Genomic DNA, 17,908 nt, shown 5'->3' on the forward strand with positions numbered 1-17,908 from the left:
AAGGCAGAGGCAGGTGGATCTCGAGGCCTGTATGGTCTACATAAGCGAGTTCCAAGTCAGTTAGGACTGTATAATTAGACCCTGTCTCAAGTTGGGCCAATTTTTAGCAACAACAGCCACACGCAGTACGCACAAAACAAAACATTGCCACGTCACAGCCTCCCCACCTCCAACGCGCAAGACTATGCCCGCCCCCAGTGATCCGGAAATAAAAGCGGCTCTCTGGCCAGTCACTTCCGGCACAGCAATGGCGGCACAGGGAGCAACAGCTGCAGTTGCTGCAACAACTTCAGGAACTGTAGGGGAGGGAGAGCCGGGCCCGGGTGAAAATGCAGCAGTCGAGGGGCCTGCCCGGTCCCCGGGCCGGGTCTCTCCGCCGACTCCGGCGCGTGGCGAACCAGAAGTCACCGTGGAGATCGGAGAAACGTACCTGTGCCGGCGGCCGGATAGCACCTGGCGTGAGGGCGGGGCCCAGGGCCTAGGGGCGGGATTTAGGGATGGGGCATGGCCTAGGAATGGGCGCTCCGTGGGGCGGAGCTTGGGGACTGGGAGTCTTGGGGCCAGGGTGGTGACTCAGGTAAGAAGGTGGGATTTCTGGAGCTGAGAAACCCGCTTTGTAATGGGAGGCCGGAGTCAGTCCATGCTTGTTGTCACCTGTAAAGAAAGCCACCAGTAAGGTGAATACAGAGTTGGCCTGTGAACATTCACTCTGGTCCGATTTCAGGCTTCATCTTTTTTTTTTTTTTTTTTTTTTTTTTTTTTTTTTTTTTCTTTTTTTTGTGCTCTGTTGTCTGTCTCTTGTCCCCTCATCGCCAGCAAAGAGGACAGCCCAGTTCATAAAAACACGTTTCCTTATCTTCCTTATCTTCCTTTTCTTTCCCTCTTCAAAATAAACCTCAAGCTGCTGGCTTCAAAATAAACTCCGAGCTGAGATGGCTCAGGACTTAAAGGTATTTGTCACCAAGTCTGGTGATTTGAGTTTGTCCCCAGGACCCACATGGTAGAAGGAGACAATGATTCTTACTGTCTGCCCTCAGAATCCATATAAGAGTATCCCCCTCCTCCTAATACGATAAATACATGTAATTTAAAAGATAGAATAAATGTCGGTCATGGTGGCATACACCTTTAATCCCAGCCCTGGGAAGGCTGTGTGTTTGAGGCCAGCCTGGTCTGCATAGCAAGTTCCAGAAGAGCTAGGACTACATAGAGAGACCTTGTCTCAAAACATAATTAAACTCCTTAGACTTTCATGTCTGAGATCTTTCCAGTTTCTAGGCACTTCTAGCAAGGGCTATTGCCAGACCAACCTTGCTTTGCCCTCCAAAACTATGTGTTTATGTGCCTTTTTTATCACCTGCTCTTGCTATAAGTAATCTCATGTCTTCCTGGCTAGCTCTTACTCATCTCTTAATTTTTGTTTTTTTTTTTAAAAAGAGTTATTTACTATATGTAAGTACACTGTAGCTGTCTTCAGACACCCCAGAAGAGGATCTCAGATCTCATTACTGATGGTTGTGAGCCACCATGTGGTTGCTGGGATTTAAACTCAGGACCTTCGGAAGAGCAGTCAATGCTCTTAACCGCTGAGCCATCTCTCCAGCCCCTAGTCTCTTAACTTTATCTCCTGTGGTGATCCCATTCTTGACCCCTTCAGGCAAAGTCAGTTGCTTGCATGGTCTGGCACGTTTTCTTTTTCGTACCTCAGCCATACTGTTTTTTTGTTTTTTTGAGACAGGGTTTCTCTATGTAGCCCTGGCTGTCCTGGAACTCACCCTGTTGACCAGGCTGGCCTCGAACTCAGAAGAAATCCGCCTGCCTCTGCCTCCCAAGTGCTGGGATTAAAGGTGTGCGCCACCACACCTGCCAGCCATACTGTTAAAATTATCTGCCTTTCTCTGTCAATGGGAAAATACTAGAGAACAAGATCTCTTGTGATTCCTCACTGTATCTGCTTACTGTGGCCAGCAGTACATTAGCAAAGCACCAGACAAGCATTGGTTTCTAGACAGCTCTATCATGCATCTGTCCCTGTGCTACAAACTAAAGCCACGGTTACCGTTTTAGGTACTCTCCAGATGAAAGAACTAAGGCTCAGAAAGTCAAATCATGGGACTACAGTCATTTAGGAAATGTGAAGGAAGCTTAAACTATCTTAATCCCCAGCCAGCTCTCATGGCCCCCAAATGAGTGAATGAGCACTGACTTTGGAGGTAGACTTAAACATGCTTAAATACCAGGTTTTCTCAGTTTCCAAATCTCTGGTCCTCTGTAACACCCCCTGCACCTCCCCCAAGTCCTAACCTGGCTCACCTTACAGGGTAAATGGCAGGTGTGGACAGGTGGATCTGGAAATTACCCCTCAGATACCCCCTCTTTTTTTCTTGACAGATTCAGCAGAAGTGATCCAGTCTCGAGTGAATGACCAGGAAGGCCGAGAAGAATTCTATGTTCACTATGTGGGCTGTGAGTGCCTGGGGCCCTGGGGCCTGGGTGGAAGGAGGGAGGCAGGCAGTCAGTCCCTCACCCTCACGGTGTGTCCTAACAGTTAACAGGCGACTGGACGAATGGGTGGACAAGAACCGACTTGCACTGACCAAGACAGTGAAGGATGCCGTGCAGAAGAACTCTGAGAAATACCTGAGTGAGCTGGCCGAGCAGCCTGAGCGCAAGATCACTCGAAACCAAAAGCGAAAGCATGATGAGATCAACCACGTGCAGAAGGTCCTGGCCCCTCCCTTCTCAGGACCATCACAGCAAAGCCATAGCAATTCCCATGTAAAAGCTGGTAGTACGCCAGGGTTTTTCTCTCCTTTATTCATATATGAAAAAATCCTCAGCTTATAGAGAGAAGAGGGTTGTTCTCTCACAGTAAGGAAACGGTACAGTTAGGACTGGAACTCAAACTTGAAGTCCAAAGGGAAGGAAAAGAAACTAAAATTACGTCCTTTCCTCTGCTATCCATCCCCACACTGAGCACTGTACAAACTCATCCAAGCCTCCCTGACCTTTATGGCCTTATCACCCCGGGGCAAATACTTGGTTTTCTGTATGAGGAGGCAGGCTCCGAGAGGTTAAGCCCAAGCTTCTTGGCTGGAAAGCCAGCCAGAGTATTAGGTTTAACATCTACTTCACCTGCTGTTGCAGAGCATCTCAATATACAGAGGAGCACAGGCCAGTCTAGAAGTCTTGGTAGGATTTACATTGTCTTAGGGGCCAGGCCCTGCCTGACACATCCTACAGAGGTATCCAAAATCAGGAATCTTTGAAAAACAGAAACAAAGTATGTGTGTTATTAGTGTATGTGTGTGTATATATACATATACTTCAAAATATTTAGTATATGTATGTATATGCATGATATGTTCGTGTGCTTATATGTGTGTATGCATGATATGTGGGGGGAGGGGTTATGTGTGCCATGGTTTGAGAATGTGGAGACCATAGAGCAACTTTGTGGAGTCAGTCCTACCTTTAATTAGGATCCAGGGTTCAAACTCCGGTCTCTAGGATTACATGGCAAGTCCAGTACCCACCGAGCCATGGCAGTAACCTTTTTTGTTTTTGTGAGACTGTCTCTTGTAATCAGGCTAGTCTCAAACTTCCTACATAGGCAAGGCTGGCCTTGAACTCCTCATCTTTCTGTGCCTACTTCCCAAGTGTAATCCAAGGATTACAGGGGTCAGCAAGCCTGGCTCTCTGGTCTTTTGAGACTGTAGCCCAGGATGGCCCTGAACTCTCTTCTAGCCAGACTGTTTCTGGGGATTGTTTTCCCCTCCTTCCCTCCTCCCCCCTTCCTTCTATTCTATTTTGGAAGCTTGACAGATTTATTACAGTTTAAAAGAAAAACCCCAAGGCAGGTGGGCTGTCAAGTTTAGGGAAAAAATCATGCTGTTCAGAATCTCACAGAGGTCAGACACATGGTGGACAGTCAGCCACTGCCAGGGAGTAAAGATTTTCTTTTCTTTTTTTTTTTTAATGTTTTTTCGAGACAGGGTTTCTCTGTGTAGCCCTGGCTGTCCTAGAACTCATTTTGTAGACCAGGCTGGCCTCAAACTCAGAAATCCACCTGCCTCTGCCTCCCAAGTGCTGGGATTAAAGGTGTGTGTCACCACCGCCAGGCAGGGAGTAAAGTTGTAGAGGAAGGAGTAAGGAAACCCAAAATGTCTGGGGAGAAGCCAGAAGTGCTAAGGGAAATAGCTTAGAGAAGAGATAGAAGAGAGAAAGGAATAATTCCAGAAAGGAAGCAGACCCACACTCCTGCATTGATTTACAAGCTAAGGCATGGCAGCCGTCCTGAGCAGCCACTGCGCAGCTGTGCCATTCCGTGCAAGCTCTTAGCAAACACAGTGCAACAATGCTTGTCTCTCTGGACACTCTGTCACCAGGCTGGAAATGTGTTTTGGTGTGGTATGTATAACATTTACATTTTGTAAAAGTTTTTTTTAGCTTTATATGTATGAGTGCTGCCTGCATGTATGCGCGTGGGTCCAGTGCCACAGAGTTTAGAAGAGGGCCTTGGGTTCCCTGAGATTGGAGTTCAAAATGGCTGTGACTACCATGGGGCCCATGGGTGCTGGGAACTGAGCTCAGGTCTTCCACAGAAGCAACAAATACTTGTGACTCTCAACCATCTCTCCATCCCTTTCAAATGTCTGTGGGGTAAGTATTGTTTAGAGGCAGTTTTGTTTGACTTGTAATCCACGCATGTAGATGTACACAGACGTTTCAGCTGGCGGCAGTGCCAGTGTGCTTTAGTAAGAAGTTTTCCATCCCCTAAGCTACAAAGACTCTCCAGTTGTGGGGTGGCACTGTCTAGTGTACTGTTGTAAGTGGTCTGTGGGCTGTTGCTAGTCAACACAGCAGTCCCTCTGGCCACCTGTGGCTCAGTCTGTACATGTCCAGTTTGACTAGAACTTTTTTTTTAATTGTCATGAATTTGAGATGGAATAGCGTTTGCAGTTAATGGCTGTTCTCTTGGACAGCACAGGTTTAAAATGCTGTTCTCTGGCTTGAATGGAGTGACTGTTAGTCAGCAGGTAGACCAGAGTGGGCTGGATATTGATGGATGAGTGATTCAACTCTCAGCGAGGTTCGATAGTTATTGGAGATTTTTGTTGGTTGATTGGTTGGATTTTTTTTTTTTTTTTTGAGACATGGGCTCAAACTTGGTTTATAGCCAAAGATGACCTTGAACTGGTCCCCTGCCTCTACCTCTGAACTGCTGGTATACAGGTATGTACCACCATGCCCTGTTCTAATTAATGCTTAATTCTAAATAAATTACAACATTGAAGAAAAATAGTGGTTTTGTAGTTCTTTAATGCATTCGCAGAAAAGAATTTTGTGAACATTGAGAAATGCAGTTTCAAGAGACACCTGAAGAGAAAAGTCTTTGTTGGAATTGGGCCAGCCCAGGACTGCTTTTGTTTTCCAGTTTTGTGAACCTGGGCTAGATGTGCGAGTGCTCTACTTGCAGGTATACCCGAATTTGCCAGAAGAGGGCACCAGATCACATTACAGAGGGCCATGAGTCACCATGTGGTTGCTGGGAATTGAACTCAGGACCTCTGGAAGAGCAGACAGTGCTCTTAACAGCTGAGCCATCTCTCCAGCCCCAAGATTTTTCTTCTTTGTGCCTCAGTTTCCTCTTTTGTATTATGGCAATAACGAGCACTCTTGGTTTCAAAGACTCGTTATGAAGGCAAAATGAAAATGATGTCTAAGAGTGTTTGGTAGTTACAATGGCAGCTGGCCCATGGCCTGTGACCTCATCCCTTTCTGTATGTTTATTACTCTGTAAAATTGAAATAATTCTCTTCAAGGCCAGGTATAATGGTGCATACCTGTAAGCACAGCCCCTGAGGTAGGAAAGCTTGGTAGGCTGAGGTAAGAATTCCCTGTAAGCTTGGAGTTTGTTTGAGGCAAATTCCAGACCAGTGTGATACAAATACTGAGACCCTGTCCAAAAAAACACATCATTAAGTGGCGGTGCACGCCTTTAATCCCAGCACTCAGGAGGCAGAGGCAGGCAGATTTCTGAGTTTGAGGTGAGCCTGGAGTTCCAGGACAGCCAGAGCTTCACAGAGAAACCCTGTCTCGAAAAACAACCAAAACAATCAGACAAAAACCAACACAAAAAAAGGAGTGAATCTAGTCAGACATCCTGGAGGATCCTTTGGAAGGATGGTGGGCCTTGAAGGACAGGAAAGAGCAAAATAGTTGCACATGGTAGTTGACAGCTCTGTCGTAGACTCACCTGGCCTGTGCTCTGCGCCAAGGTGAGGCCAGCACTTGCAGCATGAAGAGGAGAGGCGCTCTCACTGTGGAAGCGGTACATGTGTGGAAGGCTGGGGCTGGAGGAAAGGCCTTGATAGCCGTGGATTGGAGGGGCTGAGATAGAACAGGGAGCTGAGGACCCCAGTCAGCTGTCCAGACCTAACATGGCATTGATTATTTGGAGGGGTCAGAAAAAATTGCACAGGAACTGATTGTAGAGATAACCACAGAGAAGAGAGCTGGCGCCCCCTCCGTTGGCCATTGGTTAGGTCAGCTACCAGGATGAGAAAGAAGCTTTAAGAGTGAGTAGACCAGTGATAGGCAGTGATGTTTAAGAGAGGGCCCAGGAGGAAGAGGAACCTAGAGGTCCTTTCTGTTCACCTACTGCCTGACATCTATGAGAAGATGGGGAGCCTCATGGAACATATTCAAAGGCTGCTGAAGTCTGGTGTTAAGGAGGGAGACCCACGCCAGCAGCAGGCCCAGGCCAGCAGGTCTTACTCTGACATGGGAAACTCTGAGATCTGTTCTTTCATCTGAGTTTTGCATATGACCCACTGTACACTGAAGCTCTTGTGGGGTGGGGAGTTTGTTTTTCAAGACAGGGTTTCTCTGGGTAGTCCTGATTGTCCTGGAACTCTATAGACCAGGCTGGCCTCGAACTCACAGGGAACTGCCTGTCTCTGCTCCAGAATGCTAGGATTAAAGGCATGCGCCACCACTGCCCAGCTAAAGCTAAAGCTCTTAACCTGCTTATCTAGCTCAAGGTCCAGACTGAGGTGTCCAGATGTGTGCGTAGGTAGGCAGATAGCAGAGGAGCCAGCCTCAACCAAGGAAAACAGAGGAGATGCTGACATCAGTATTTGTTACTGTGCTTACTTTCTTTACTAGTATTGCGAGATCTAGGAGACAGTCAATCAGCACTGAGTTCTAGGGCAGGAAGGGAACAGTCTAACTATGTAATGTTCATCTCTGTGTACTTCTTACCCCAGACCTATGCAGAGATGGACCCCACCACAGCAGCCTTGGAAAAGGAACACGAGGCGGTAAGAATCAGCAGGTTTGGGGACCAGTGGGGTGCTCCCTGCCCTGGGGACCAGATGGGGTGCTTCCTGCCCTTTTTCTTGTTCCTAATGAGCTCTGAGCTGTGCCCTGTCCTCGTCTCTCTCTGTCTGCAGATCACCAAAGTGAAGTATGTAGACAAGATCCACATTGGGAACTATGAAATCGATGCCTGGTATTTCTCACCTTTCCCAGAGGACTATGGGAAGCAGCCCAAGCTTTGGCTCTGCGAGTACTGCCTCAAATACATGAAGTTCGAGAAGAGCTACCGCTTCCACCTGGTGAGGCTGGGTTACTCCCCTGGGGGGAGGGGGGGATAGGGATGAGTCCAGAGAAACTGGGGGGTGGGAAACACCCAAGGGACTACTAGAGCCCTCTGGGTGTGGTAGGGTTTCCTATAATCCTAGTGCCTAGCGGATGAACAAGGAGGTCAGAAGTTCAGGGTCATCCTCAGCTACATAGTCCAGGGTTGGCATAGCCTTTGGAGAGCTGGCTCAGGGCTTAAGAACATGGACTGCTGTTGCAAAGGACCCAAGTTCAGTTCCCAGCATCATCAGGCTCCTGTAACTTAAGCTCCAAGTCTAAAGCCTTCCTCCAGCCTCTGGTGGAACTTGTATTTATGGACACATGAGTATACATACATACATACACACACATATACATATTGTTAAGAATAAAAATCTGTTTGTTTGTTTGTTTGTTCATAGACTGGCCTTAAACTCATAGATATCCACCTGCCTCTGCCTTTGGAGTGCTGGTATTAAAGGTGTGTGCCACCATGCCCAGCTAAAAAAATAACCTTTTTAAAAGAAAGACGGAGGGCTGGAGAGATGGCTCAACAGTCAGGAGCACTGGTTGTTCTTCCAGAAGACTTGGGTTCAGTTCTCAGCACCCACATTGGCTCACAGATGTCTGTAACCCCAGTTGTAGGGGTTCCAGCATCCTCATAAAGACATACATATAGGCAGAAAAAAAAAACAAAACACTGATGTCCATAAAATGAACAAATTAACTTTAAGAAAAAGAAGAAGAAAGAGCAGCAGAGACAGGCGGATTTCTGAGTTCGAGGCCAGCCTGGTCTTCAGAGAGAGTTCCAGGACAGCCAGGGCTACACAGAGAAACCCTGTTGCAAAACACAAAAAAACAAATAAAAAGCAAGAAAAGAAAGGAAAAGAAGAAAAAAAAAGGAAAGAGTGCTCTCTTTCTGCTTCCAGATAACTGACCAGCTTACTGCCTCTCTTCAGACCTCAGTTTCTTCTACAGAATGGAGACCAAAATTTTCAAGTTCCTTGCCCTTTACTAAGACCTAGTGTTGGGCTCCTCATACAAAAAGAGGCAACCAATAGCTCCTGAGCAATGATGTCAGTCCATAGGAAGAAGTGCTTTACCACAGCTGCCAGGAAGGGGGCGCTTTTCACTAGCACAGCAGGATGTCTCCCAAAGCTAGACCCGAGATGAATGATGAGGGTTAGGAAGAAGTTTGAGCAAGTTATCAGCTCTGTGCCTGCCCACTAGGAAATGGACCCTATTCTGCTGATGAGAAACCGGGGTCACTGGATATAAGGTGTTATACACAGGGCCTGCAGATGGCAAAGCTAAGAGTTACACTGGGCCAGACTGGTGAGTGAACGCCACCTGGCAGAGATCCAAAGGTCTGAAGTGTGTCCCTCCCTGGATCCCCAGGGCCAGTGTCAGTGGCGGCAGCCCCCAGGGAAGGAGATCTATCGAAAGAGCAACATCTCTGTGTATGAAGTGGATGGCAAAGACCACAAGGTGAGCTGGTAGCCCAGGGCTTGTAGGAAACTCTAACCATCTTCTGGGTACGTATTATCACCTCTGCCGGGCAGAGGCCAGCCCCCAGTGAGTATCTATATCTACTCTTGGCCAAGTGAGGTCTCATGACCCTTGGTGCTTGGCCTGTATTGATATATAGTGAACACAGCCTCAGGCCAGGTCTCCCAGCTGTTTCTGGGGACTCCTTGGCTGACAGGGTGGTTCTGTTTGAGTAGTTCTGGAGCCTAGAGACAGACTGTCTTGCCTGAAGGTGCTCTTTAAACAACTTCCTCTTTCTGTGTGACCCAAAGATACTTGCCTGCAAATATAGAGATTTCCTATTCCACTCTGAAGCTGCCACCGAGTTCCTGCTTGTCACAGGAGTGACCCTATGGGAGCAGGCTTTGAGGTCTGCTCTCCCCCTGCCTGCTGGGTCTGAGAGAGCTTTAGCAAGTGTTTGAGCCTCCCCTGAAGGGCCACGTAGTACTAGGCGAGGAGGACAGGCTTCTCACAGCACCATGTCACTTCCTGGCTGGTCGCAGACAAGTTACCTAACCTTGTTTTGTTCTTGTTTCCGCATCCATAAGACGAGTCATAATTATTTACCTCATCTGTCTGCACAAATGAGACACAAATGTCAGGTATGTAGCACGTGCCTAGCATCTAGTAGGCTGTTGGTAAACACGGCCTTTGTTGTCTTTGGTGACCTTTGGAGCTCAGGTAGCCCTGTGCTAGGGGAATCCCTACCAAGCCTGGTTCTTGCTAGCTACTCTGGCTTACTTTAGCATGAACTGTTAGGATGACAGAAGGGGTTCCCACTCAAAACTGGGGGTGTTTAACCAGCTCCACCTTCTGTCAACTTTGAAGCCAGCCTCTTAAGTCTCATCAGACCAGCAGTGCTGGGCTCACACAATCTTAGATTAGATAAGAGCCGAAGTTAGGAGGTATCAAAAACCAGGCATCCTCTGTGTGGATTCATGCCTCCAATCCTAGCACCCAGGAGGCTGAGGAAGAATAATTGCTACAAATTGGAGGCCAACCTGGGCTATAGATTGCCTAAACCCTAAATGAGAAGAGCTGGGTGTAGTAGCACACACATTTAATCCTAACTCCGGGGAAGCAGAGGTGGGCGGATCTCAGAGTTCAAAGCCAGTCTAGTACATAAATCTAGACGACAGTAAGACGACTTCTCAAAATACAAATACAAAGTGAAAAAAAGCAAACAACCCCCAAACCCTTTACATCTGTACTAGGAACCCAGCTACAAGGGGTATTGTCTCCCAATGCTGGCCCTGGCAGGCCTCTGTGTCTGTGTCAGACTGAGGTCAGCAACTGTGTCCTGCCGCACAGACCCCCCAGGCCTCTCCAGTTGGCAGTTGCCAGCTTCCACTTAGCTTTGTACTGACTGCTTCAGGCTCACCCGTGAATGAGGCAGAGCCTGGGCCCAACTGAGTTTGTGTCCTGGCATTCACCAGCCTTGGAACCTAAACCGTTTTTCCTTCTGAGCCTCAGTTTCCTGCTCTGTGTGAGATGTAATGAAGCTAATGTCCGTAAAGATTGACTCTGGTTATGCATGTAAAGCCCTACCCTTTATTTGGCCCTGAAAAGTGGCTGGGTGGCTCAGTAGGTAAAAGTGCTCGTTTCGTAAGCCCAGCAGCTCGAGTTTATCCTGGAGCCCAAAATGGAAGGCAGGAACCAACACCCAGGAGTTGCTCTCTGACCTTCACACATGCACCACGGTGCCTGTGTCCCTTCCCACTGACCTTTAAGGCAGGCAGATCACTTTCTTTGTGTTTGAGGCCAGTCTGATCTGCAAAATAAATTTCAATGAAACCCTGGATGGGTAGATAAACAGATAGATATACAGACAGACAAAGTGGAAGCTGGTCTGCACAGTGAGACCCTGCCTCAAACAAATAAATTAATAAGAAGGGAAGCCATGATGAGTCTTGCTCTCCTGCACCTGTTGGTACCAACAGGCTTCACTTGGAGCCTGCTGTCTACCTCACTGACTGGATGGCTGCTTTCTGCTTTGAATTCTGTGTTCTGAGGAGGGGCCTACATCCTTTGCCCAACTCTGGCTCCTCTGTGCAGCCTGGTACTTAGAGGGCTGCAGAGTAGCCACCGGCAGTCCCTGGACATGTTTGCTTACCGTCTCTACCTTTTATCCCTAGATATACTGTCAGAACCTGTGTCTACTAGCCAAGCTTTTCCTGGACCACAAGACCTTGTATTTTGATGTGGAGCCCTTTGTCTTTTACATTCTGACAGAAGTAGATAGGCAAGGGGCTCACATTGTTGGCTACTTTTCTAAGGTACTGGAGAGCAGGGAAGAGGGTGTTATTAACTTGAATGGGGGCTAGCCCTCCCAAAGGACCTGAATACCCCATATTCTATAGGAGAAGGAATCCCCAGATGGAAACAACGTGGCCTGCATCTTGACCCTGCCTCCCTACCAGCGGCGTGGCTATGGGAAATTTCTCATCGCCTTCAGTGAGTAGCTGCTGCAGCCTAGGATGTGGGTCCTGGAGTTGGGGATGCTGAGGGCGGGGTGGGGCGAGGCTGGATCCTTAGGATTCTTTCTGCCACTGCCAGGTTATGAGCTCTCTAAGCTCGAGAGCACTGTAGGCTCCCCAGAGAAGCCACTGAGTGACCTGGGCAAGCTCAGCTACAGAAGCTACTGGTCATGGGTCTTGCTGGAGATCCTGCGAGACTTCCGGGGCACTTTGTCTATCAAAGATCTTAGGTAAGAGCCTTGGTTTCTAGCCAGGTCCAGAATACACTGTCCCACTGGGAACTTTGTGAAGGATCGCTTGGAACCCTAAAGGAAGAGGATCCCCCAAGATTGGCCATGGGTCTTGTCTGTCATCCCTTCGTTGATTCCATATGCTTGAATCCTTCTCAACAGCCAGATGACCAGCATCACCCAGAATGACATCATCAGCACCCTGCAGTCCCTCAACATGGTCAAGTACTGGAAGGGCCAGCATGTTATCTGTGTCACACCTAAGCTGGTAGAGGAACACCTCAAAAGTGCTCAGTATAAGAAACCACCTATCACAGGTGTGTGTGGGGTGTGTGTGTGTTTTGTGAATGCGTGTGTGTTTTGGCAGGGTGGGATAAGAACCAAGGACTCTTTTTGGCTGTTACAAGATTGTAAACCAGTTGAACCAGTTTCTAGGATGGCAGCCTAGAGGTGGTTACTCATTCCTGGGATCCCTTCCCCCGAGGTCCAAGGCTCCCTTTTGTTCTCATCCCGGGAAGGTGAAACCTGGCCTGCGCCCAGAGGAGCAGCCAGGCGTGAGCAGCCTCGGCCCAGAGGCCCTGCTTACCTCTCATGCCTCTTTCCTCCCACAGTGGACTCTGTCTGCCTCAAGTGGGCACCCCCGAAGCACAAACAAGTCAAGCTTTCCAAGAAGTGAGTGGCCTGTGCCCTGCTTGGGATCTCTGTTTCCTGGCCTCTAACCTGTAAATATGTGTACAGACCTGTTTTGTGTCATTTATTCATAAAGTAAAACCTGCTGGTGCACTGGACTTTGGAGGTACGGAGACACCAAAGGATGGTATTCTTCACTACATCTCACACACAGCCAGCTGGGTTAAAAACTCCTCGCTCCTTTTATTCCTCACCCTGACTCAAGCCCCAGCCAGCTCCGGTGGGGGCTCAGTCCTCCGGAGGCCAGGAGATTAAGGCAGAGCCCAGGAGGCAGGAAGAGGACAAAGTGAAGGAAGGGCTCATCAGGCAGGGTGGGTAGGGCCCGGAGTCAGCCTTGTGAAGCAGTCAGCCAGGCAGCTGCCCCGCGTGCTAGATACAGGCTGAAGTGAGGGCTCATTTTCCTAGCTGAGGCTTCTGGGAGCTCCATAGGAGCCTAGCCAATCAGCTGCAGGTAACAGAGAGAGGTGGCTAGAGTTCCGGCCCGCTCCACAGGCGGTAAACTTCTTGGCCCTAGATTATATAATCCCAAAGAACAAATGCAGAAGAGTGGGCTCAAAGATCAAGTCCGCATGTTGCCCTCCCGGACAGGCACATGTCCTTGGGCATGCTGGGGTCCTGGAAGCACGGTCAACTTTGAGGGTTAAATAGCTTAATGTTCAAGCCAAAGATAGAAGAGGCCCAGGGTCAGACCGAGTGGCAGGAAAAGTACGGGCCTTAACAATTTCGGGGCTGCCGCTGAGCTGAAGACAGGATGATGGTTGCAGAGGTGGCCATCCGGCTGGGACTCCTGAGTCTGGGGGATGACTCGAGGCTGGAGCTCTGCCACATGGTGATGAATCCAGGAAGCATAGGTAGAAGTCAGAGTGTATACTCCAGGCCTGTTGGGGGCACCACAGGCATCACCCCAACTCACAATGCCTGCCAAGTACCAGATGCCCTCCATGGGACAAGAGAGTGGGCCCCCAGAGTCACCCTAAGGAGAAAAAAAGAGCTGTCAGGACAGACCTCAGGCCAATAGTCACCCATGCCTGCTCCACTCAGCCCTCCAGCACTCAGTGTGCACTTGTCCCTTCTGTTACCTGGCAGGCATCCTTGCCTCCCTTCACATAGCCAGCACACAGCATGTCCTGCTGGATAGTGTGCGGTTCTTCAGGCACCGCATTAATGTTGTACAGGCAGCTACAGGTTTCCCGGCTGATGAGTGGTACCTCGAGCTGCTGCAGAGGCCTAGGGGTCTGGAGGCTCACTGTGGGGACAAAATGTGCTTACTCATGGTCCCCAATCTCAGTCGTCAGCCTCCCTTCCTTGACCTTTGGCACCCAGTGCCCCACCTCACCTGAAGGAGCCACATGACCCCACCCCGTGACAGTACAGTGAAGGCCGTTGGGAAAGGAAGCATTAGCTGCAGGGAGGCAGATGGGTCTGATGTAGCGGGAGAAGGTGACAGGGCTGCTGAGGCGGATGAGCGCGATGTCCCCCTGGGATCCCTCTTCTCGGTAGCTTGAGTGGGTGATGATCTGAGCCACTGTGTGGACCACAGTGTCATTGCTGTAGGAGTCTAGCTGGTGGGCCCCCAGCTTTACCTCGTACGCTTCCCTGCTGTGTTCTCTGCAGGCAGAGAGGCAAAGAGTAGGAGCTGAGGGACCTCTTCTGTCCCCTGACCCGGTTCTTTATGTTGTCCTCCCTCAGACCTCAAGGGTCCTTCCCTCTTCACTTCTACCTAGGATTGGTTTCTTCTTTTCTCCTTTCTTCTTTTTGAAACAGGATCGCACTATGTATCTTGGGCTGGCCTGGAACTCTCTATACCAACCAGGCTGGGCTTGAACTCACAGAGCTCAACCTGCCTCTGCCTACCAAGTGCTAGGATCAAAAGCATGACCTCTTTGTGTGGCCTAAGAACACTGATACTCCCAAGCCTACACCAGGAACTAGTCCAGCCTATGATCTGGACTGACCCATGACATACTTGTATCTTTTGAGACAGCGTCTAATGTATTCCAGGCTGGCCTTAAATTTACTATGTAGTAGCTATGGATGACTTTGAACTGGTCCTGCCTCTACCTCCCAAGTACTTGAGATTTCAGGCCCTTGTCACCCAAACCCTGTTTCCAACCCACGTGTGACTCCCCCTCTGCCCCTCCACTGAGTTAGTACCTGGGGAAGCAGTGAGCAGCTGACACCACCCATTTATTTGACACGAGCGACCCGCCACAAACATGGTTGCCATCGTAGGTGATGCTGACCTGCCAGGGCCACTGACCGGGCTTTGCACTGCCACCACCGGTGATGCGTGGCTGGATGACGGCACCACAGGAGGCTGCCCAGGGGAAGGGGGAAGGGAGGGAAGGTCAGGCCCTTCTATGGCCCCACAGCAGAACTTAGCCCTGCCACCCTGAGACTCTTTCAGAGCCTGGGAAGTGCACTTATACACGGCTCCCACCCCCACCCTGGGCTTGGCAGCCGTGAGGAGTTCAGTGCCCCCTGAGGCCTTATTCAAGTGTCACAGCAGCCCCTTCCTCTTAAGCCTTGCTTTCTACCCAGTCTGCTCCTTAAGTCTGAGTACACAAACCACGAGTCTGGCCACATCAGCCTTGCAGAACTCTTCCATGGCTCCATACTGACCTTAAGATACAGCCCAGGGACAGGAGAGCTAAGGCCTCTTGCAACCTCTGTATTTGGTTCCCAGCAACCACATGACAGTTCACAACTGCCCCTAACTCTAGTTCCAGGAGATCTGATACCTTCTGACTTCCCAAGGCATCGGGCATTCATGTGACACACAGGGCAAAACACTTAATTTTTTTTTTCCCCAGACAGGGTTTCTCTGTGTAGCCCTGGCTGTCCTGGAACTCAGAAATCCACCTGCCTCTGCCTCCCAAGTTCTGGGATTAAAGGCATGTGCCACCACTGCCCGGCACTTAATTTTAAAGAATTAAAAAAAAATAAATTGCAGATACATATGCCACTATCCTCTGACTATTGCACAGCCCCGCTTCCTGTCACAGCCACTGGGCCACTTACTCCTTACCACTGGACCTTTAAGACCAGTCACTCTATTCTAAATGCCTTTCCCGCCTTTCTCCACTAGGCTAGAGAGCCATCCAGGCACAGCCCCTTCATGGCGTGTTCAGATCAGGCCGGCGAGGTCACAGGTGTCGCTCTCAGCTTCCAGGGCCCTCTCCACAGTGTCTAGGCTGGCTGACACCTGTTCTCATGCCTATGACTGTTCCAACTGCACCAACCTGAGCGTTACCTAGAGACACCTGTTTCCACCCTCTCCCCATCTGCTGAGCACAGGAGAACTAGGGATGTGATTGAACATTGCAAGGAAATTGGATTCCTCAGGTTGGGGACCGCCCCCCCTCCCAAGCTAGCAGTAGGCAGAGAAAACACCTAGCTAGATTCTTCCTTCATTCCCTCACAATCCTGACAATGGCTACTACTCAGACTGCAGCTGAGGCGCGTCTAGGCTCCAAGGGGCTTTCACTTCCCAGTCTCCTGGTCTTCCTCACAGCCCTTGAAGAACAGAACTGAACAGCTTTTCAAGGCAAAGAAACTGGAGCTTAGAAAGACAAGGAGACAAGGCTACTAGATAGTTAGGCTCAGACCGGAAACCAGTCTACACTGGAGCTGATCTCCTCAGAACCACCTCCCGTACCCACACTGAGAGTCAGGCTTCGATTATGCCGGCGGACAGCTCACTGCTTCTCTTTACCTCAGTTTCCTCATAAAACAAGAGCCAAGATTGCATACACTCAGAGCTGTTGGGACACTTAGTGTGGCTAAGTGAGCAAGCTCAGCTGGGCGACAAGTGTTCCTACAACCCGCCAGGGGACACCGAGCCGCTGTGCCCTCACTCCCCCAACTCCCGCAGAAAGCCTCACCTTCAGTCCCGTCAGCTCCTGGAGGGAGAGAGAGAGAGAGAGGAGTTGGCAGGGAGGCCTGAGTCCCCAGAGCCCTTCACGCCAACCGCTTTCCCAGAGGGTGACTTCTTGTTTAAGGGACTAACAAGAGAAGAGGGGAAGACGGTAGGAACACGGAGATTCTCGAATTCAGGATGAGGCTGTGTTCTACACGGGGACCAGCCTGCTCTCACCGGGGCTCCTTCTCCAACCCTCCCTTCCGCAGATCCATACTTACCGATTCCCGACTGGAGCAATCCGATAAGGAGCAGAATGGTCACAGCTTCCAGCTGCCCAAGTCCCAGGCCCACCCTGAGGGCCATGGCCCAGGACAAGGGCCCCCCGAAGGAGCCTCTAGGTAGAAAGGGAAGAACCAGAAGGCTGGTTTTGAAGGCAGGATCTAGGTGTGGGCTCAGAGTGAGGAATCCCAGGATCTAGGTTGGGAAGGTGAAGCAGGCTTCTCGGCAGAAAATGGCCAGAGGGAAGACGGGACACACCTTTAGTCTCTCTGCAGTGACCAGCGTGGACCTGTTCTGCCTTACAATTTGGTCAACAGAGACCTCTCCAGGCACTTCAGGAGCCAACCACCTGTGGGCTCCTCCCTCAGCCACGCCCTCCTCCTCTGAAAGCAGGCTTTTTTTTTTTTTTTTTCCCCTGCTCTGACCTCTGTGGTCCTTTCCTGGATCCTTTCGCAGTGGGTGCTTTTGGTAAAGGAAAACTGATCCTGGACGGTCAGAAAGCAGTCCCCGGCAGGACTGGGAACCCTAAGGGCCAGCCAACTACCTCAGGTCTTCCTGGTCTCACTATTAGTCCCCTCTTCTCCGACAACCTAGCCTGGTCTAGACCTTATTAAGGTAGGGCCACAGCCGCTGCTCAGCCCTTCCCTTCCCTCCTCAGGCCAGGTATCTAAGACTAGCATGGGGGAATGCCCCAGGCCAAAGCCGTTCGTGGCAGGCCCTCTGTAAAAACACCTTCCTGCAGGTGTTGAGCACGGCTGGCTATTGACAATCATCTAGTAAGTGTTTGCTAAGTACCTATCTGTGCACCCGGCACAAGTGGCAGACTGTACCATCTATGACCTCCTTGAGATGATGATGAAGTGGGGATGTCAGACTCGAATCAAGTAACAAAAGGCAATTATTGATTAATCATTTCAAATTAGGAGCTGTGATATAGACCCAATTAGCGGGACTCTCAACTGCACAGTAGCTGCAGGGGGTCGTGGTAGAAGAACACTGGGAACCAGATCCTCAGAGGGCACGGAGAGATGCCAACCAAACAACACTGGCAAACTTAGGCCAGGTGTGGTGGCACGTGCCTTTAAAGCCAGTCGTCCTTTGTCCCACAGAGGCACAGGCAGGCAGATTTCTGTGAGTTTGAGACTAGACTGGTCTACATAGCAAATTCTAGGATAGCCAAGGCTACATAGAGAAACTCTTCTCTTAAAAAAAAAAAA

General features: G+C 49.8%; 2 protein-coding genes across 2 annotated transcripts; one reads left to right on the top strand and one right to left on the bottom strand.

Moving 5' to 3' along the window:
• Positions 1–235: 235 nt before the first annotated feature.
• On the top strand, positions 236–12,648 carry Kat8 (lysine acetyltransferase 8). The gene is made up of 11 exons (XM_021167210.1): positions 236–458; positions 2,392–2,466; positions 2,549–2,724; positions 7,272–7,325; positions 7,458–7,622; positions 9,025–9,114; positions 11,289–11,429; positions 11,514–11,607; positions 11,710–11,860; positions 12,023–12,177; positions 12,472–12,648. The coding sequence occupies exons 1-11, from the start codon at positions 248–250 to the stop codon at positions 12,534–12,536; spliced, it is 1,377 nt and encodes a 458-aa protein (XP_021022869.1). The 5' UTR covers positions 236–247; the 3' UTR covers positions 12,537–12,648.
• Prss8 (serine protease 8) lies at positions 12,601–17,006 on the bottom strand. Its single transcript, XM_021167211.1, has 6 exons — positions 16,691–17,006; positions 16,435–16,452; positions 14,705–14,867; positions 13,887–14,158; positions 13,630–13,796; positions 12,601–13,523 (listed from the first exon to the last, which is right to left on the bottom strand). Exons 1-6 carry the CDS (start codon positions 16,773–16,775, stop codon positions 13,200–13,202), a joined length of 1,029 nt encoding a protein of 342 aa, XP_021022870.1. The 5' UTR covers positions 16,776–17,006; the 3' UTR covers positions 12,601–13,199.
• Between the last annotated feature and the right edge of the window lie 902 nt (positions 17,007–17,908).

The sequence above is a fragment of the Mus caroli genome, chromosome 7 (assembly GCF_900094665.2).
Source record: "Mus caroli chromosome 7, CAROLI_EIJ_v1.1, whole genome shotgun sequence".
NCBI classification, from domain to species: domain Eukaryota; kingdom Metazoa; phylum Chordata; class Mammalia; order Rodentia; family Muridae; genus Mus; species Mus caroli.